Consider the following 21,318-nt stretch of genomic DNA (forward strand, 5'->3'; position numbering starts at 1 on the left):
CTCAGAGCCCTCAAGGCTCTTGTCCAAAGCCACAAAGTGGGAATGTGGGCATAGCCAGGATTTGAACCTCCACCTCTCTGACTTGACCACTGGGTATCACCAAAAAGGAAGAGGGAAGACAGTCCCCAAACTCCCTGCCCCCATGAAGCCTGCACTGCCCTCCTGCTCCCGCCTTGTTCAGTGGGAGTAAGGCCGACCCCCACCACCCTACAAGGGGCTTTCCAGCCTGGATGCTCTGTCTCTGTCCGAGTCGTCTTCATGAGCTTTGAGTCCCACCCACCTCTTTTCTGAGCTATAACTCTGAGGCTGTCCCTTCCCCTGTTTGGGCCCTCAGTGTGTTCATCCACTAAACTGGCGTACCCCAGAGCCAGCGGTGAGTACTTGACAAATGGCGGCTACCTTAATGTTGGGGGGATTTGTACTAATGATACTCAGGCTTCAAGGACACCACACACGCATCCAGAGGGACTGAGCACTTCAGAGCCAGGTGGTCTGGCTTCAAGTTCCAGGTCTGCCACTTCAAGCTGGGTGGTGTGGGGCAGGTCATTTTACCCCCTGAGCCTCAGTTTCCTCGGTAGTCAAACAGGGCAATTAGGAGGCCCTATGTCTAAGGGCTGCTGTGAGGATGAAATGAGTTGATGTATGTAGACTGCTGAGAACAGTAGGTGCTCTGTATCATCTCATTATCTAGTGTAGGGCCTGGCAAGGCTGGTGTGGGCCTCTCCCCTTGGCTCAGAGGAGAGATCCCAAGCAAGAGAAAGGAGCAGTCCAAGGTCACTAGACAGGTCTATCTAGCTGCCCAGACTCCAGGGCGCGTCCCCCAATCAGTAAGTACAATCAAGGAGCTTGCTTTGGAAGGTGCCAACTATAAAGGAGAAAGATAGGATCCTGGTGGCGGCTTTTCCTGGTGGCAGGCTGCAGCAGGGAGAAGCTTGAGCAGGAGACCCACCTCCTACCGCGTGGACTCAGAGCCGCTTAGTCCAGGAGGAGTCAGAGGAAGGAAGAGCAGGCCCCCCAGTCTGGAGTCTGGAGTCATGGAGGAGTGGGTAGCCCTTGGTGCTTCATGACCAGAAGACTCCAGTCTCCTGAAAAGTTAGCTAATAACTCATGCTGGGTAAACAGGCCACGAACTGCACAAACACGAGGCTTGCGGGGTAAAGAGTGTAAAGGGCAGAGAGACAGCCAAGGGACATTTCCCTGCCCTTAATTTGAAACCTGGAGGTAAGGGGACATCAACAGCATTATTTCTTGCATGTGTAAGCAAATATGGGCATCCACACCCCGCTTTTATGCACAAACCACAGTGGACCTCCACACTGTTGTGCCCCTAGAGTTTTCCACTTGACAGTAAGGTAACCTGAATTACATAGTTTCCTCTTTCCTTATTCCGTTGGACAAATGTGTCTCTTTGTACAGTGACGTATTTTCCCAACTAGGTATTACAAACTATGTTGCAATGAAGGACTTTGGGTCCCTATCCATTTCACACAGTACCAAGTTCCCCCAAGTGGTAAGTGGTTTTGTGATGGCAAAAGGTTTTTCTACATTTGTGATTTTGAGAGCAATTAATTGCAAAATGACCCTCCATGGGGTTGGACCAACTGATACTCACAGCAGCGGTATAGGGGAGTGCCTTTTTACCAACAGACTCACCAACCCTGTGTCTCATCAAACTGTTTTATTTTTGCCAATCCATAGGTGAAAGGGGTGTGGGAGTATGCAAATGGCCACAAATTCTGTGCAGATTCTTCCATCAAGAGATAGGGTCCAGTTCCCTCTCCTCAACTCTGAGTCAGTCTCGGAATTTGCTTTGACCAATAGAATTCAGCAGAAGTGTGGTTGTGTGTATGTCCTGAGCCTCGGATTCAGGGAAATCTGCAGCTTCTGTTCTAAATTTCTTGCTGCTGGGAACACTTTTGCCTCTGTGTGTTTTGCCCTATAGGATGAAGCATCCGGAGAGAGGCTCCGGGCATCCCAGCCAGCCCAGCAGAGGACCTTTGAGTGAGGCCATCCAAGACCCACCAGGCCCAGCCCAGTCAGCCTAGAACAGCTGGGCCCCGCCAAGCCACAGGATCTTGAGGCACAGTGTTTGTCATTTTTAGCCACTAAACGTTGGGGTGATGCAACGCAGCAAAAGCTAACGGATGCACATGGTATTTTTGTGCCACTTTTATACGAGTCATGTGTGCTTCCTCTTCTGTCCTTTGCTAATTTTCCTATTGATTCACAGCAGCTGTATGAGTTTCCTGGGGATGCCATAATAACAAAGTATCACAAGCTGGGTGGCTTCAAACAACAGCCTCACAATCTGGAGGCTGGATGTCCAAAATTGAGGTATTAGCAGGACTGTGCTCTCTCTGAAACCATGTGGGGGAATCCTGCCTTGACTCTTGCCAGCTTCTAGTGGTTTGCTGGCAATCTTTGGCATTCCTTGGCTTGTAGCTGCATTACTCCAGTCTCTGCTTTCATCACCACCTTGGCTTCTCCCCATTTCTCTATCTTCACATCGTGTCTTCTTAGAAAAATACCAGTACCACTGGATGACGGCCCTCCCTACCCCACTATGAGCTCATCTTAACTAATTACATTGGCAACAACCCTATTTCCAAATAAGGCCACGTTCTGAGTGCTGGAAGTTAGGACTTCAACCTTTCTTTCTTTTCTTTCTTTTTTTTTTTTGGTGGTAGGGAAGGGCACAGTTCAACCCCTAAGAGGTGCATTTCTATCTTAGCAACACAGCCCTTGAATTGCCATGATCATTTCTGTACTGGCAGGGAAATGGTGGAACTTGAGCTGCACAGTGCTAAAGGTAAGGAAACTTCTTCTCTTTGTTACAAACTCTGTGATTTCTTCTCTGGATCATCTCTTCTCCCCAGGTCACCCGTAGCCCCGTGAAGCCAGAGAGAAGCGTGGCAAAGAGGACTGATAGAGGATGGGAATGGAAAGAGGCTGGGGACTTCTAGCTCCTGGTACCTGTCCCACCCGTCCCCAACCCCCCCCAGGAACAGCAACCCTCAGCCTGGCAGCTATGAGCATGGGTGACAGGGCCAGACTTGGGTCCAAATCCTGGCTCTCCGTCATCCTAGGTGAGTGACTTAACCGCTTGTATTAGTTTCCTATGGCGGCTGTAACAAATGACCACAAACTTAGAGGCTTCAAACAACAGAAATGTATTCTCTTGTAGCACTGGAGTTCAGAAATCTGAAATGAGCCTTAAGGGGCCAAAATCAATGTGGTGGTAGGGTCGCGCTGCCTCGGGAGATGCTGGGTTTTTTTCAGCTGCTAGAACTGTACCCTTTGTATTCCTTTATTCTTGAGCCCTTCCTCCATCTTCAAAGCCAGCAGCTTCTCTCTCCGACCCTGTTTTCCTCCACTTCCGACTGTAGTCAAATGTCCACCTGCCTCCCTCTATAAGGACACTTGTGATTACATGTAGGGCCCCCCTAGATCACCAGGCTAATGTCCACATTGTAAGATCCTTAATCACATCTGCAAAAGACCCGTCTTTCACATAAGGTAATATTCACAAGTCCCAGGGCTGAGGACGTGGATATCTTTGGGGGACACCATTCAGCTGACCCACCTCTCTAAATCTCAGTTTTCTCAACTGTAAAATAGGACACTGTGAGGATTCACCAAGTCTTATAGACAAGGCACGCTCAAGCACTCAACAAAATTAAGAGGGGGGAGCCTCAGTTTCTCTGCCTGGAAAATGGGGGAAGAGGTGTGTGGACTCCAGGGGGTTCTCAGCTCTTTCACTTCCTAGTGTGTTCCTCTTCTGGCCCCCATTTTTACAGAAAGAAAGTTGAGGCCCTGAGAGGAGACATCCCCGCATCTAGGAGGTGACCAGGTCAGGATGGCAAAGCCACATCAGTGTTGCCTGTTAGGCCTCCTAGAGTTAGGGAGGAAATGGCCACAGCCCACCCCCACCATCAGCTCAGGCCAGAGGCAGTCACTTCCTCAAGCAGGTGGCAAGAGGCTGAGGGGGTCCCAGACGTACACTCACATGCACGTGTGTACTCATGCACAACGTCTGTCTCTCTGTGTCTCTACTTGTCTCTCTTTGAAGGCAATTAGATGTCATTCAATCGAACTCCCACTGTCAGTCTGTCTCTCACACCCCTCACCTGTCCCCTTCTCTCCCGGTGTGTATCTCTCTCTGTCTATTTCTCACTGTCTCTGTCCTTGTCTCTCATGTGCTGTTTTCTTATCTCTGTCTCCCCCCCCCCTCTGATTTCCCGAGTCAGTCTGTCTGTGGCCTCTCCTCTCTTCTCTCCCCTACTCCCATCTCTAACTGTTATCTCTTTCACTATCTCTTCTTCCTTGTCTGTCTCTCCCTCTCTGTGTCTCTGTGTCTCTTGATCTCTCTCCCTCCCTGTCTCTGCAGGAGATTCTCCTCTCCTCAGTCCGGGGAAGTCCCCGAAACCTGTGGCCTCACCCAGGACCCAGCAAGCAGGCAGGAGAGGGAGAGCCCCAGGTGAGTCACGAGGAAGTAGCTGGCATTCCTGCCAGTTTTCTGGGATTGTGCATGGGCCCAGCCCACTGCCTCATCTCTCCCATAACACGTCACTGGACCTCACTGTAGTGGGTCACTCGAGGGAGAGACAGGGAGAATAAGTCAGAGAAAAAGACAGAGAAACAGAGACAGAGAGACAAAGAAAGACAGGCATGGAGAGAGACTAAACACAGATAGAGAGAAGCAGAGATAGAGAGAGAGAGAGAGGTACAGAGAGAAATAGAGTGGCAGAGTCAGAGAGAGACAAGGATGGAGAGATACAGATGAAAAGACTGAAACAGAAAGATAGAAAAAGAGACAGAGAGACACAGAAGAAGAGAGACAGACCGAGATTTGGGGAGACCAGAGCAGTATCAGTTAGGGATGTGTGGCATCCAAGATATTTCCCTCATTCTTTAAATAAAAGAGGAAATTGTGGCCGAGACGGGTGAGGTCATCCACCCAGGAAGTAGCAATGCCAGACCACACAGCTCCATGTGACCCCCCAAACCTGAGCTTTCCTTTCACTGAGAGATGCCTCCCACCCTCCCCAGACCCATTCCACAACTGGGAAAAGCAAGCATCAGTGGGGTAAAGCCACCTGCCCAAGGCCACCAGGACCAGGTGGCTGAGCTGAATCCCAAGCCCTCTTAGACCAACACCCCAGGTTTCAATTTCTCTGCCTCATACACATTAATATCTCATCCAGTCTTCGTGCCCAGCCCCAAGAGGGGTCCCATTTTCCACACCAGGAAACAGGCTTGGAAATGAGGCTGTCTGTTGGCCCAGGGTGACCCAGCTACGGAATGGGCAGCATGACAACCACTGACCTCAGATAGATGACATGTCTCCACCTCCCTTCTCACCCCACGGAGAGGAACTAGGGCCAGAGTCTAGAGTTGGGGACAACAACAATACTAAGGGCAGTTACAGTTTCTTTTTGAGCACCTACTATGTGCCAGGCACTGTGGCAAGCGCCTTGGGTGCATTCTTTTAAGTCCCTAGCAGACCAGCGCTGGGAGGGAAGCACTTGTTATCTCTGCTTTTCAGATAAGGAGCTTGAGACACAGGGAGGTTAAGTAACCTGCCCAAGGCCACACAGCTAGTGAGTAGCTGGAATTTGAACCCTCAGAGCCTGGTGCCAGCTCCCACACTCTTAACCACTAGGCTATACTGCCATTTAGGCCAGGGGATTTCTTTGGGATTTTTCTTACCTGATCTTTAAATTATTAGCTTAAGGCTTCAATGAATGAGTAAGAATAACAATAGTATCATTGTTAGTATAGTGGTATAGGTAACTACTACTTACTCATTGCCTGCTACTCTCGCCCTTCCTCTTTCTGTTCCAGCTACACAGCTGTTCCTCGATCATCACGCATGCTTCCACCTCAGGGCTTTGCACTGGCTGTTTCCTCTCCCTAGAACTCTTCCTGCACCATTTGCCTGACTTCTCTCACCACATTCAGCCTCTGCTCAAATGCCACCTGCTCAGGAAGCTCTCCAGAATCACCCCCACGTAAACAGACCACACTTTCACTTATAACTTGCACCTCCTTCAACCTGGTTTGTTTTTGTTCCATTTTACTTGTCATTGCCTGACAGCCACAGGTTAGATAACACGTATCTACTCCCCACTGTCACAAGGGCAGGTCCTTTGCTTTGTTTCCTGCTGTGTCCCCAGTTCCTGGACCAGTGTGACCCTTACTCAGTAAATGCTGAAGGAATTTGTTGAGCCCTCTCTCTATTTCACTGCATTAAATTGTTCAGGCATTTCACCTGCATTAAATTGTTCTGATTGGTCAGAAGCATCCTGAGATGAAGACACTATTTATCTTTTGCGTTTTATTTTACTTTAAATAATTTTATTATGAATCTTTACAAACACACAGAAATGGAGGCAAAATGGCATGTAACTTACCTTGATCTAATTGATACAAAAATTTTGCCGTTTTGCCTTTCTTTTTTCTTAAAGTATGTCAAAGTAAATGCAGACATCAGTGGCATTCACCTCTAAATAGTTCGGTGAGCTGTAAAAAAATTAGAACAATTTTCCCACATAACCAAAAAACCATTGTCATAACAGCACTATCTACTTTTTGGCTTAAGTGTTTTAAGGTAAATTAGAGACATTATATTATTTCACCCCCAAATATTTTAGCGTTCATCTCTAAATGATACATTTTCCCACATAACCACGACACTGTCACCATCCCTCCAAAACAAAACTAGCAAAAATCCTGTATTAGCTAATAATCAGCCACAAATTTCCCATCAGGACAAGTTTTAATCAGAGGGGTGAGTTCCTTCACCCAAGGTCCCATAACAAGAAGAGGAAGAACTGGAATTTGCACCCCGGGAGTCTGAGGACAGAGCAGTGACCATGGCCATGTGAGTCAGAGCAGAGCCAGCCCCCAGTCCCAGCTAGCTGGTCACGCCCTGGTAAAGGAAGTTTGGTGGGGGGACGTGGGGGAAGCGGGGGAGCGCCCACGCATCTGGGACTGACTCGCTCTTTCGCAAACCTTCTGGGAGGAGCCCCTGGGGCCACAAAACTTCTCCCTCCCGGGGCTAAACTCAGAGGTGCAGGGAGGCGGCGAACAGGAGACGCTGCCGGACATGGGATTCTCGCTGCTGCTGCAGCTGCTTCTGGTTCAAACCTGCATATCAGGTAGGTGCTGGGTCCCCAACCCCTGAGCTGGGAACTGGGTCTGATGGCGGGGACGGGAAGCGACGGGAGAGGAGAGGGACTCGGGAGTCTGATGAGTTGGAGGAGGAGGGGAGCTCAGTTCCCAGTGCCGCTACTCAAACGATAATTCCGCTGCTATCTGCAGCCCCATATGGCACAGAACCTGACACACAGTAGGTACTCAGGAAGTATTAGTTGAGCGAAGGCATTTAACAACAGCCACCGTTTAGTGAGTGTGCTCTTTATTCCAGCGCTCCTCTAAGCAACTGCCTCGTAATTTCAAACTGGGCGGGCGGAACTATTTTAACTCCGTTTCACAGAGAAGAACTCTGAGGCACAGAGTAACTAGTCCGAGGTCACACAGCCGGTCCTTGAATAAGTGGGATTCTGGCTCCACTCTACCGGATCCCCCACTCCCTTGAAAGACAGGGAGGACAGTGCCTCATTCTACGCAAGATCTAAAGAGAGTCAGGCGGAGTGTTGCAGAGCTAGGGGCTGGGGACCCAGGGCTTGTCCCTTGAGGACCCTTACCTTTCACTACCCCCTAGCCAACGAGACCTTATCATCATCTCCTTTCCCGGGAAAATGCAGGGGGAAAGATTGACAAAACAAAAGGAAATTGAGAAGTAACCGAGTCAAGGCGGGGCGGTTGGGGGTGGTGGTGTTTGGGGTTGGGGAGTATTTCGGCAATGAATAAGCCGGAAAGTTCTCCGGACCGTTGGAAGACCAGAATGAGTAATGTCTCTGGGGTGGGGAAGGGGCCCACAGGGGAGGTCGGGTGGGCGGGGATAAGCCTTGGAGGAGGGCTAGCGGGCAGAGCTGTAACCTCGAGGAGGAGCTAGTAGGAGGTGCTAGAACTTCGGGAAGGAGCAAGAAGTAGGGAGAGAAAAGAGTGGAGAGTAATTAGTGGGTGGTGCTAGAACCTCGGGGAGGAGCTAGTGGGCGGGGAGAGAACCCCCGGGAGGCTTCAGGACGTGCTACAGTACACTTGAGGTTACAATCTACTGAGGGCTGATGGGCAGGGTTAGAACTCTGGAATGGACTGAGGGGCGGGGAGAGGGCTTTGGGGAGAGGCTACAGCTGGGGGTAGAACCTGGGGAAGTTAGTAGGGGGCTGGGGGACACTGGTAGAATGTAAAGATGACCCGAGTCGGATGAGGACGGAACGCCCTTAGAAGGGCTGGCGAGGCGGAGTAGAGAAAAGGCCCTAAATGGAAGCAGGGCTAGATCGACAGAGAGGGTGGGGACAGGACTTTCAGGCTCGGCCCTGCGCGGATAGATTTCAAGGGAAAGAAGCGAGGGCAGAACTGTAGCGAATGACTTGTGGGCAGGGATAGAACATCGAGCTAAAAGGTAGACTAGAAGTGCAGCTAGATGGCCCCAACCCAGCGTTGGAACCCAGAGACTGGCAGAGCGTAGAGCACAAACCTGGGTGAACAGAGCCTGGAGACTTGGTCCTGGTATTGAGACGTGAGTGGGCGAAAGGGGGATTGTGGCACGGAGCTATAACAACTTCTGTCCTCTCCTTCTCTGCCCAGCCTCCTGGGGCCTGCGGTGCATGCTGTGTGAGGTCACGGGGAATTGCCAGGAGAAAGAGTGTCCCCCTGACCAGAACCTCTGCAGGACCACCATCATGCACACGTGGCAAGGTGAGCTTCCCCACTCCAGCGCGACAGAGAATATGGGTGACCAAGAAACCTTATCTTGCCAGCTATCAGGGAAATGCAGACGAAACACAAGGAGACCCTGTTTCACACCCATCAGATTGACAAACATTTAAAAATCTGACAATACTGGGGTGGCTGAGCATGAGGAGCTGCAGACCCTGCTTTGAGGGGACAGTTGGTGCATCCACGTCACAGAGCGATTTGGCAACATGTGGCATAGATGAAGGTTAGCGTGCCCTCCAGCCAGCGGTACAACTCCTAGGAATATAGAAATACCAAAGCACCTTGGCCACATGTGCCCAGGGACACATGTATAAGAATGTTTTTAGTAGTAATGTGATATGGAAAATTGGACCCTACAGTCAGTCAGCAGCAGAGAAGAAAATTAAGGTATAATTACATAATGGAATACGACACAGCAGTTTATATGAAAAAAAGTAGAGCTGCAGGTATTATGTGGATACATCTCAAAAACGTAAGGTGGAGAGAAAAAACCCACATTACCTATGAAATAAGTAAAACCATAGTATATGTTGTTATGCGTACAAAGTGTGAGTAGTACCTACACCAGTGGTTGCTTCTGAAGAGTGCATGGGGAAGGAGGCTTTCACTGTGTCTTTTAAGTTTAGTTTACTTTTTTATTATTTTTATTAAATATTTATCCTATCCCCTATTTAACAATTCTTATATATATACATTTTAAGATTGTATTGGGGAAGGGGAACAGGACTTTATGACTTTATTGGGGAACAGTGTGTGCTTCCAGGGCTTTTTTCCAAGTCAAGTTGTTATCCTTTCAATCTTAGTTGTAGAGGGTGCTGTTCAGCTTCAAGTTGTTGTCCTTTCAGTCTTAGTTGTGGAGGGCGCAGCTCAGCTCCAGGTCCAGTTGCCGTTGCTAGTTGCAGGGGGCACAGCCCACCATCCCTTGCGGGAGTCAAGGAATTGAACTGGCAACCTTGTGGTTGAGAGGATGCGCTCCAACCAACTGAGCCATCTGAGAGCTCAGCGGCAGCTCAGCTCAAGGTGCCATGTTCAATTTTAGTTGCAGGGGGCGGAGCCCACCATCCCTTGCGGGAGTCAAGTAATTGAACTGGCAACCTTGTGGTTGAGAGCCCACTGGCCCATGTGGGAATTGAACCGGCAGCCTTTGGAGTTAGGAGCATGGAGCTCTAACCGCCTGAGCCACCGGGCCGGCCCTAAGTTTAGTTTATTTTTAAAAACATCTGATTAAATATAGCAAAAATGCTAAAATTTTAATCAAGTTAGGTGATGAATACACAGTATTTATTATTTTATTGTCTTATACTTTTGGGTAAGCTGGAAGAATTTTCCTTTTAAAATTTCTATTAGAAGCATCTCCCTGCTAAGATCACTAAGCTGGGAGGGAGAAGTAGATGGATCTAGGTGGTTCCAGTGGTAGTGTTGTTACCAAGTAGGCTCCCAGAGACAGGGGCAGCAGTGGGGTGTAACTCTAGAAAAGACAGAGTTGGACCCAAACAACACTAGAGGCCTGGCAGAGGTCAGCCGCAGGAGTGAGTGACCTTAAGACCAGAAGTGTCAGGGGCTGGTTGGGCCCAGGGGAGCCTCTGGGGTGACAAAGATATATTTCTCACAGAAAATGAAGATCTGGAGGTGGCAGTGAGAGGCTGTGCCCACCCAGAGAAGACCAACAGGACCATGAGCTATCGAACAGGCATGAAGATCATTACCCTGATAGAGGCCGTATGTGAGTCAGACTTGTGCAACAAGCCCAAACCTGGTGAGTAGGGCAGCCCTCTCCACGCCCAACCCTAAACCATCCCCAATTCAACCTCATCGTCATCCCCAATCCTATGCCACCCCAACCCCAAGTCCACGCCTTACCCCAGGACCAACCCAACTCAAACCTTTCCTTATCCCAAACATATCTCCAGCCCAGCCCCACCCCCAATCCCAACTCAAACTCACCTCCAGTCCCATCCCCAAATTCGTTTCACCCCAGCGCCCTCCAACTCAAACCCATCCTTATTCCAAACACATCTCTAACCCCATCCCCAAATCAACTGCATTTCATCTCAAACTGTTGCCAGTCCCAACCCCGACTATAAACTCGTCCCCATCCCTAACCCTGTCCCATCCCATACGTGTTTGTTTTTATGGTTGTTAGGTATAAGATGCAACATCTGTCCTTAAAAAACTATGCACACATACTCCCACTCCAGAGGTAGATGAGGTACCTTACTGATGTTTTGCTGTCTACTTCTTTCCACGGGACAGGAGATGGTTCAGGCAATAGATGCTATAAGATAAAAGACCAAGGACACCAGAGACTTTAAATTCTTAAGGGAAGTCAAAAATGATGGGTTCACAGGCTGCACTGGGCTCAGAAATTTCCCAGAATAGATGGTCTTTGACTTGAGCAGTGAAAGAGAATGTGAAAAAACTTCCACAGCCCTTTTGTTGAGTTTCATGGTTTCAGGCTCTGGTCAGTTTAAGCAAAGGACTTAGAAAGCCTCCAATTCCCCAAGTTCCCACAGGAGAGGAAAGATGGGAAGGATTGGATCCATGTTGCATGGTCAGTCAGAGATTCCTCTTTCTGGCCCTGGTGAGGAAGGAAATTGGTTAAGGCCAGACCAGCCACAATGTCGTCAGTAAGCAGAGAGACTGCGTTTGCACTGGTTTTTTTTTCCTTGTTCTTCAACCATCCTGACCTCAAACTTTTATCTATTGGTGGAAACTGAATCAAATGTTCATTTTCAAGGAAGTGATGAGAGAGAATGCCAGCTTCCTCTCTCGGTTAGATGTGCATAAGGAAAACACTAATAATTGAGTCTAAGTAATACTTATAATAAGAGATAATATTCAAAGTATCTGACAATAGTGGTCAATGCAGAAGGTTTTGATCGATGGGAATAGACCCTTGGAAGCCCCATACTGAGTCTAGTGTTACCCTTTAGCTGATAGATCTCAGGGACATGAGGATTCTAAAGAAAGAGTTGGGAGTGGTCATGGGCCCACCAGGGAGCTTGAGGCAGCATTTCTAATGCCATCTTACCCTGCTTGTGGTGACTAGAATAGTTGGTTAAACCATGTCCTCAAGGGCAGCCTTGAGCCCTGCCCCCATGGGGCTCAGAGTCCAGTGGAGGGAGGGGGGTGACAGACCCATCATCAGACAGTGACTGCCAGGATTAATCAGAACTGGGATAGGAGAAGCACAGGCAGAACCATAATAAGGGAAACAGAGACCAGAGGGGTCAGAGCTGTCATGGAGAAGCACAGTCCAGAATTGTCAGGGCTGAGTTGGGGGAAACAGAGGCCAGAGTGATCAGGGCTGGGATGAGTGAAGAGTAGGTACTGTGGGACCCTAGAGATACTTGACTCAGTCAGGCAAAGTTTCCCAGAGGAAGCAACAGCTGAGCTGGATCTCAAGGGATGTATAGGCATCAGACTGTTGAAAAGACAGTGGGAAGGGTTTTCCAGGCAAAGGGAACCATAGATAAAAAGCCTTAGTGGTGGTTAATATGGCTGGAGAAAGGGAAAAATGGGGTGAGGGGAGCTGGTGAAATTGGAAGGGACATATTACACAGGGCCTTCTAGGCTGTGGTGAGGAGTGTAGACTTCATCCGGGGAACAGTGGGAGGTCATGAAAGGGTTTTAAGCAAAGAGTGTCACAGTCAAATTTGTATTTTTTAAATATAGTCTGACCTCAGAGTGGAGGAGAGATTGGAGGGAAGCAATGATAGAGGGAAGATAGAAGAGGGGAGACCAATTTGGAGGTGGGTGAGATAGTCCAGGTGAAGAAGAAGGTGGCCGGATTAGAGTGTCAGCCCTGCAGACAGAGAGAAGTGGATGGATTTAAGAACATTTACCAGGCAAATGAGCGAGAGTTAGTGATGGATTAGACATGACAGTGGGTTTGCCATTCTGGTCATGATGGAGTCGCTTGTATCAGACTAAGTCCCCCACCAACAACAGCTAGAAAAGCTGGACAGATTATAAAGTTATTTGAAGTTACTAGAGCACAGCAGATGAAGAGAAGAACTTTCGCTGCTACAATCTTTGAAATAAGGGAAGCACAGGAGTTGAGTTCCACAGACAAGCTGGGGGTTTCCTTGAGTGCACTGTCCAATTTGCTGCTGTTGAGGGGCAAATAGAACCCAAACAGAAAGCCATTGTTGCTAGACCTGGAAAACAGAGGTTGGAGTCTAGGGCTGCCAGAGTGTCTGGAAAATGAGTTAAAATCCTGGAATGCATGGAACCACAGAAAAGGGAGTCCCGAAATCTGCAAATTACTTACTTCAAGTCATTGGCAAGCTGTACATGCATAGGGTGTGACTCCAAGAAACTCAGCAGAAAATAGCATCTGGGAAGCTACAGAACTGAGCTAGGATTCCAGCAGGGATAGGATGCTGGGGAGACTGAAGTTGCCAAGTTGGCGACAGAGGCATTGGTACCATGTCAGGCTTTCCTCTGAGGCCACACCATAGGAGTAAGGACAAAACTGAAATAGACTAGCCCCAAAATGCTTAATTCCAATCCTCGATGGGAAGAAAACCTAACCCTTGTTGGAAGAAGATAATGTTATTTAGAGCCTTTATGAATTTTCACCTGTAATGTCTGGCATCTAATCAAAACTTACAAGACAGCCTAAGGAAAACAAAAAGGACCCATTGACCAGAGACCAAGAGAAGATTTAACAGTAGACACAGATTCATAATGATTCAGATATTGGAGTTATTAGACAGGGAGCTTTAGAATAGCTATGATTGACATATTCAAGAAAGTAGAGGAAAAGATAAGTTTTAGCAGAAATCTGGAATCTATTTTTTAAAAGTCAAACAGGAAATATAGAAGAATGGCTACAATTAAAAACTCAATAGATATGCTTAATAGTGACCAGAAATAGCAGAGAAAAGGGATTAAAGAACTAGAAAACAAGGTAGTAGAAGTAACCAGATTGATGCCTAGATGTGGAGGCTTAAGGAGTCTCCGAGGTTTCTGCTCTGGGACCTGGATGGGGCCACCTCAGACATGTGGAATTCAAGAGAAGGACCAGGTCTGGGGAGAATATGGAGAGTTTCATTTGGGGCATGTAGAGATTCAGGTGTTTGAGGGATAACTAGGGGCTCCAGGAGGCATTTGCATGTATAGGTGTGCAGCTCAGAGAGAAGTCTTGCCTGGAGAGAAACTTGTGAGTTCCCAGCAGATGGGTGGAAATGAAGGCATGTCAATAGGTAACATCCCCGTGGGAGAGAGTGTGTACCGTGAGAAATGAAAAGGGCCTACGACAGAGAGCCCTGAGGATCACCCACGTGTAGAAGAGCAACATAAGAAGAAGAGTTCCCCAAGACACCTGTGGGTGGTATGAGACAGATATTTTGGCAATGATGGCAATTTGTGTTTTCATTTCCGTGGAAGTTCATGTGAGAAAACATAGGTTGTTGGCCTTTTCATTATTTTTCTCTGGGGGTGGGGATTTGGCCTTTGATGTAATTGATTCACCTAATTACAGCTAATGGCCTGCCTGTTGACAGCCTTGGCTGAGACAGCTCTCTCACTTCTGTAAGACTTGGCTGAAACTCAGCTCAGATATCTGGGATCAGAAAGGGAGGGGGCATGCCAGGCTTGGCAATGGTGTGAGCCAAGGCCTGGGCAGAGGAACAACGGGTGAATCCAGGGAAAAGGAACCCATCCACTTGGCCTGAACTAGAAAGTTTGTGTGAAAGGCAGTTATCATAGATCAGTCAGGTGAGGCTTTGATCCCTGACACAATTGGGCAGCATATTAATTAGCTATTGCTACATTACAAATTGCCCCAAAACTTAAAACAAAAATAAGCATGTATTATTTCACAAAGTTCCTGAAGGTCAGGAATCTGGGAGTGGCTTAGCTAGTTGGTTCTGGATCTTTTACATGGTTGTAGTCAAGATGACAACTGGGCTGCAGTCATCTGAAGGCTTCAGTCACGTGGATGATCCTCTCCCGTGGCTTTGGCAAAGGCCTCAGTCCCTTGCCATACAGACCTCACCATGGGGCCGCGTGAGTGTCCTTACAACATGGCAGCTGGCTTCCCCCAGAGCAAGCGATCCAAGAGAGAGCCAGGAAAAAGTTGCAGTGTCTTTTACAATCTAGCACAGAAGTCACACACCGTCATTTCTACATTATCCTATTGGTTACACGGGTCAGCCCTCTTCTTTATGGGAAAGGACTACACAGAGGCATGAATACCAGGAAGCAGAGATCACTGTGGCCGTCTTGGAGACTGGCTGCCACAGGGAGCAACGGAAGGGCTTGAAGTCATTGTTCATTCATTCCTTCTTTCTGTCATTTAATAAATATTTATTCAACATTTTCTCTGGCCCAGGCCTTCCGCTGCGTGGTGTTGGGCACAGAGATGACCAAGACAGCCTGGGTTTTACTCTCCTAGGGTTCAGAGTCCACTGAGAAACAAACCTGTCACCAGACAGGGATGACCCAGAGTGAGCAGGGCTGGCATTCAGGACCCCAGAGGGGAACCTGATCCAACCTGGGAGGTCAGGGAGGGCTTCTTGGAAGAGGTGAAATTGGAGATGACGCCTGAAGAATGAGTAGGAGGTAGGGAAAGTAGGGAATGAGGGAACAGCGGGTGCAGAGGCTGGATCCCAAGCCTGCACTTAATGATGACCCCCAAATAACAGGGATTTAAGCAAGGTAGAAAGCATGTATATTGGGACTGTGGGAAGTCGTGTGGAGCAGAGTCTGAGAGGCTCGTGGAGGGAGATGAGGCAGGAGAGGTGGCCAGGACCTAGTCTTTGAGGGGCCTTGAATGCCACACTGAGAATCTTGGATTTTATTCTGAGGGCATTTATTCTGAGAAGCCATGGAGGGATTTTTGAGCAGAGGAGAGACAGGGTCAGATTTGAGTATTAGAGCCATCCTTCTAGGGCCATGTGGGGATGTATTGGAGCTGGGGTGGGGGTGGCAAGAATGGAAACCAGGAGGCCAGGGAGGAAGCTGGTATTGAAGGAGGTCTGAGCTGGACCTGGTCGTGGGGCTAGAAAGGAGGGAATGAGTTGTAGAAACATTCAGAATGGCCAAAGCTTGATGATTGGCTGAAGGGTGGGATAAGGAGGCATTGATGCTGAGGCGGGTCCTCAAGGGGGCTGGATCTCCAGGACCCTCCCCATGGGGTCTCACTCTCCTGCCCCTCCCCAACAGGTCGAGTTCCCACCTTTCCCCGAAGCCGTTACCTCGAATGTGTTTCCTGCGCCTCTTCAGACCTGAGCTGTGAGAGGGGCTTGGACCGAAGCTTACAATGCCGCAGCCCTGGAGAAGAGTGCCTGGACGTGGTGACCCACCACAGCCTGGAAGGTGAGCCCCAACCTGCCAGCAACTCCTCCCTGTTTTGTTCCTCCCCAAGCCTGCACTTAATGATGACCCCCAAATAACAGGGATTTAAGCAAGGTAGAAAGTTACTTCTCTCAAACACAAAACGTCCAGTGATAGGAAGTCCAGGGCCACCAGGACAGTTCCACAGTCACCAGGAACCCAGATGCCTTCTCATTTCTTATATATTGCTTCCATTCTCAATGTTGCCTTGTAGTCCAAGATGGCTGCCAGAGTTCCAGGCCTCATGTCCAAGTTCCAGGAAGGAGGAAGGGGAAAAAAGGCAAAAAAGGGGTACCTCTCCTTTTGTAAGAGTTCCTCTTTCTGGAAGTCTCATAAAACCTTTCTACTTGTAGAACATTGGCCAGAACTCAGCCACATGACTATACCCACAGAGACTAGAAAATGTGTCTTTTGGCTAGATATATGACTACCCCCCCAAAAACGAGAGTCCTATAATGAAGGGTGAAGCAGACAATGGGCAGGTGACTGCTGCGGTGGGGAAATCCAGTCTCAGCCCCTCATCAACAATCTGACTGCTCTCCTCCTCCCCCGACAGGAAGCCCAGGTGATGAGCGCCATTCCCGCGGCTGTGGCAACCTTCCTGGCTGCCCAGGCCCCACCGGCTTCCACAACAACCATACCTTCCACTTCCTGCGGTGCTGCAACACCACCAAATGCAATGCGGGCCCAGGTAAGGGGCAGGGGACCTGGTGTGAGGCCTGAGATCAGGGCAGGGCCGTGCCCTCGGGCTCACTGCTGCTCAAAGGCAAACCCCTCCTCTCTAGGTCTCTGTTTCCTCCTCTGAAAGATGGACATAGCAAGCCCTTCCTCAAAGCAGGATTTTGTGGGAATTCAGTGTCTACCAAACCTTCACCAAGACCCACATGTGATGCTTCCTACATCCTCTTGAATCCTTTCATTGCTCACCACCCTGGTCCAAGCCACCATGACTTCTCGCTTAGATTGTTGCAATAACTTCCTCACTGGTCCCCGTTTCCACTCCTGCCACCCAACAGACAGTGGTCAACACAGCAGCAAGAGAAATTTTTTTTCAGATGTAAATCAGATCATGTCATTCTCCTTCCTCAAGCACTGTAAGGACTTCCCATTGCTTGTAGAGTAAAATCCAAAGGCTATACTATGCCCTCTGTAATTCGTCACCCATCTGCCTCATGGTCTTCATTTAGTTTCTGCAGCTGCCAAACTCTGCCTGCCTCATGGCCTTTGCGCATGCAGTACCCTCCACCATGAACACGTTTTCCCCAAGAGTTCACCTAGCTGACTACTTCTCATTTCGTCTCCATTTTAAAGTATCGTCCTCAGTGAAACTTTCCCTGTCCCTCCCCTTCAATATAATCTAGATCCTTTGTGTTATTCTGTCTCTATAAACCGGTACTGTCCGACAGAACCTTTCACAGTAATGGAAATGTGCCATATCTTTACTGTGCAATATGGTAGCCACTACCACAAATGGCTATGGAGCCCTTGAAATGTTAACTGAATTTTGAATTTTATTTAATATTAATTTCAATGTAGGTACAACTACATGTGGTTTGTGGCTACTATATGGGACAATGTCACTCTAAATTGTAAGTTCTGTCAGCGCAGGGACTGTTTCATCTTACACAGCTGCTTACCCAGTGCCTGGTCAGATAGAGACTCGTGGGGAGCCTGGATTCCGATTTTCTCTCACATGCCCTATAGAACCCCGCTAACAGAGAGTGCCATTCCAATGTCTGACCACAAGGGGGCTCCATGACATCTCAGGCTGAGAGTTGGGAGTGTCGACTGAAAAATAATATTGACTAGGTACTTCGTTACCAAAAAGGATTTGTTCTGGAAAAAGAAAAACAAGAAAAGGGTTGCAACCCAGCACATGCAGAGATGGCAAGCTACGTGCACATTCTGGCCTGTGTGCCAAGATGGAGGGGTATTTAAGGAAGGGAAAAAAGAACCATAGAGTTTTGTTATAAAGGAAATTAGAACCATAGAGTTCCTCCTGTAGGATTCTTGAGTGAGCTTCCATAAGCCCTAGCTCCTACCATAGACCCTCATGCTTGACTACGTTTCCTTAAAAGTTCCAGTTCCTCTTTATCAGGAGTCAGTGCAAGGAAGGACATCCCTCCCTAGACCCCTACTCCATGCTCATTTTGTTGGTTTCTGTGTCACTTCTCTTCTCTCAAGTCCTGGAACTTAAAAACCTGCCGCTGAATGGCCTCCAGTGTTACAGCTGTGAGGGGAACAGCACCCATGGATGCTCCTCTGAAGAGACCTCCCTCACCGACTGCCGAGGCCCTATGAGTCAATGTCTGGAAGCCACAGGCACTAATGGTGAGGCCCTTGGGGAAGGTGGGAGGGGATGTTTAATGAGGGGGATTCTTGAAGAGGTCAACTTCCAGTTTAGCTGGACTTAACTGAGGTGGATCTTTCTGTGGAAAAGGTAGGACTTCCTTCAGGAAGGTGCAAATTGTAGTAAGGAATTAGGACTTGTCCATTAGGAAATGGATATTTTGGCCATAGAAACGTGGACTTCTTTGGGGGTGGGACTTCCTTAGGTGGGTGGGACTTACTGTAGACATCCCTGATTTCTATCCTGTGACATCCTGGAAAGATCTCTGTTCCAGTGGTTCTCAAACCTTTTGATTTTAAGATCCCTTCACACTCTTAAAAATTATTGTTCATGTCAGTTATATCTATAGATACTTACTGTATTAGGAATTAAAACTGAGAAATTTATTTAAGATGTATTTATTAATTCATTTTAAAATAACAGTTAAAAACTCATTACATGTGAACACATTTTTATGGAAAAAACAACTGTATTTTCTAAAATGAAAAAATTTAATGAGAAGACTGGCATTGTTCTACAGTTTTGCAAATCTCTTTAATGTCTGGCTTAATAGAAGACAGCTGGATTCTCATATCTGCTTCTGCATTCAATCTGTTGCAAGATCACGTGTCCTGGTGTTTCTGGAAAACCCCACTGTACACTTCTGAGAGTGAAAAAGCCAAATGATGTTTTAGCATTATTATGAGAATAATTTCGACTTCACAGGTGCCCTGGACCACACTTAGAACTTCTGTTTTTCCCAGGTGGCATCTACCACAAGGTGGCATGTCACCCAGTGAGGCGCTCAGGCCCCAGACCTGGGAGTCTCACATAGTTTTCTCTCTCCTCAGAGCTGGGATACCCAAGCTACATAGTAAGGGGCTGTGCGACGCCCTCATGGTGCCAAGGCCTACACGTGGCTGAAGCCTTCAGACTGACCCATTTCAACGTCTCATGCTGTATTGGAAATAGGTGTAATGACCCAATGCAGGATGTTCAGCCCCGCAGAGGGGGCGCTCCTCGGCCTGGCCCTGACCATCTCAGCTTCACCATCGGCGTCCTACTTATGACTGCCAGACTATGGGGAGGCACTCTCCTTTGTACCTGAACCCCACATTCTCCCTGCCCTGGCTGGATCCAGGGATCCCTTTGCTCTTCCCTCAGTTCCCAGCCCTGCAGACTTCTGTGTGACTTCAGACTGGTGTGCTGCCTTCTCCGGACCTGTTTTCCTAGCTGTGAAAATACCTATCTTTGTTTTGAATTGTGAGAACCTGAGGAGAAATGCTGGAGAAAGGCTATGGGCCATCAGAAGATCTCTTCTTACTATTAATATTGTTACCGCTGTTGTTGTTATTGTTAATTAATATTTGTTTTATTTAATATTTTATACTTATATAAAATTTTATATATTTTATAATATATAAAATATATAATATTTTATACTTATATAAAGATTTTTGTACCAGAGAACAAGGCCAGATCTGCCCTTCTCCATAGCGTCTCTTTGGGAGGAGGGATGGGGGGGCACCCTTCCTCAGGCTCCTGTAACTAGGGGTCATCTAGTAGGATACAGGCATTGAAGACCCCCACCTTGGGAGCAGTCTCATGTGGGCTTCTGCCCTATGCTGCCTGCAGATCTATTTTTGGGCTCCAAATACAACCTTCTAACTCACCCACCCAAGCAATGATCTTCCAGTGTCTTCTCCCAAACTCCAAAGATCAAGACTGTTTTGTCGTTCTAAGGAGACATGTCTGCATTTCTGGGAGACAGGAATTCCCTTAATGCACTACAGTGAGGAATAAGGACAGGACTGCATTTCTCCTGATGCCCTGGGCACAGGAGATAAAGGCTGGGCTGTGTTTCCTAGGATGCCCTCAGACTGACCAGAAGAAAAACAGAACTGCCATTTCAGTGGCATTCTTGGAGCACAATATTGAAGAATTCATGTTTCCCATGATTCACTGAGGCAAACTCAGAGAGACAAAATTACATTCCCCATGAGGCTGCAGGCGAATGAAAAGATAAGACATCTTCTATGGTATCTGGGGCAGGTGAGGGACAGGGTTTCTTTTTAGGAACTTTTCAAGTCACATATCATCAACTGTCATTGTGGTGGCTTAAAGAGGTGGGGTCTTTGGCTCCACCTCTTGAACCTGGGGGGTTTGTGACTGCCTTGATCAATAGAATGTGGTGGCAGGCTTTCTGGAACTGTCTGGTTCTGAGGAAGCCAGTTGCCACATAAAAGTCCTGCATTGAGACTGTCATGCTATGAGGACAGCCAATCTACTCATGAATGGATGCCACATGGAGAGAGAGCCACAGACAGTCCAACTATCTCAGCCCAGGCACCAGACAAGTGGGCAAAGGAATTACCTGGATATTGTAACCTCAGGAGAACCGGGAGACCCAGCTGTTTTCATTTTCTAGGGCTACTGTAATAAATGACTACAAACTGACAAACTAGGAGGCTTCAAACAACAGAAACTTATTCTCTCATAGAGTTTTGAATGCTAGAAGTCCCAAATGAAGGTGTTGGCAGAGCCATGCTCCTTCTAAAGTCTCTGGGAAAACATCCTTCTTGGCCTCTCCTAGCTTCTGGTGGTGGCTGACAATCGGTGTTCCTTGGCTTACAGCTACATCATTCCAATCTCTGCCTCTGTTGTCACATTAGCCTTCTTCTCTGTGAATGCGACTGTGCATCTCCAAATCTTTCTGTATAAGGAAACCAGTCACAGATTTAGGGTCCCACTCTAATCCAGTCTGACCTCATCGTAACTTAATCACATCTGCAAAGACC

General features: G+C 48.0%; 1 protein-coding gene across 4 annotated transcripts; it reads left to right on the plus strand.

Moving 5' to 3' along the window:
* Nucleotides 1–2,665: 2,665 nt before the first annotated feature.
* Nucleotides 2,666–20,984, plus strand: PLAUR (plasminogen activator, urokinase receptor). 4 transcript variants are annotated; one of them, XM_019756622.2, is made up of 10 exons: nt 2,666–2,809; nt 2,877–3,086; nt 4,388–4,477; nt 6,771–7,160; nt 8,716–8,826; nt 10,460–10,603; nt 16,021–16,173; nt 16,748–16,882; nt 18,376–18,522; nt 19,372–20,984. In XM_019756622.2, exons 4-10 carry the CDS (start codon nt 7,109–7,111, stop codon nt 19,626–19,628), a joined length of 999 nt encoding a protein of 332 aa, XP_019612181.2. In that variant the 5' UTR covers nt 2,666–2,809; nt 2,877–3,086; nt 4,388–4,477; nt 6,771–7,108; the 3' UTR covers nt 19,629–20,984. The 4 variants fall into 4 exon arrangements, with proteins under 4 accessions (XP_019612181.2, XP_019612177.2, XP_074170316.1 ...); XM_019756618.2 differs by having other exon boundaries at nt 2,693–3,086; nt 6,771–6,883; nt 7,025–7,160; XM_074314215.1 differs by lacking the exon at nt 4,388–4,477 and having other exon boundaries at nt 2,693–3,086; nt 6,771–6,883; nt 7,025–7,160.
* The last annotated feature ends 334 nt before the right edge of the window (nt 20,985–21,318 follow it).

Source organism: Rhinolophus sinicus, linkage group LG11, assembly GCF_036562045.2.
Source record: "Rhinolophus sinicus isolate RSC01 linkage group LG11, ASM3656204v1, whole genome shotgun sequence".
NCBI classification, from domain to species: domain Eukaryota; kingdom Metazoa; phylum Chordata; class Mammalia; order Chiroptera; family Rhinolophidae; genus Rhinolophus; species Rhinolophus sinicus.

Coding starts and splice junctions, on each gene's coding strand:
- PLAUR (XM_019756622.2), top strand. CDS start 7,109: ATGGGATTCTCGCTGCTGCTGCAGCTGCTTCTGGTTCAAACCTGCATA. Junction 10,604..16,020: donor GTGCAACAAGCCCAAACCTG/GTGAGTAGGGCA, acceptor CCTCCCCAACAG/GTCGAGTTCCCACCTTTCCC. Junction 18,523..19,371: donor GGAAGCCACAGGCACTAATG/GTGAGGCCCTTG, acceptor CTCTCTCCTCAG/AGCTGGGATACCCAAGCTAC.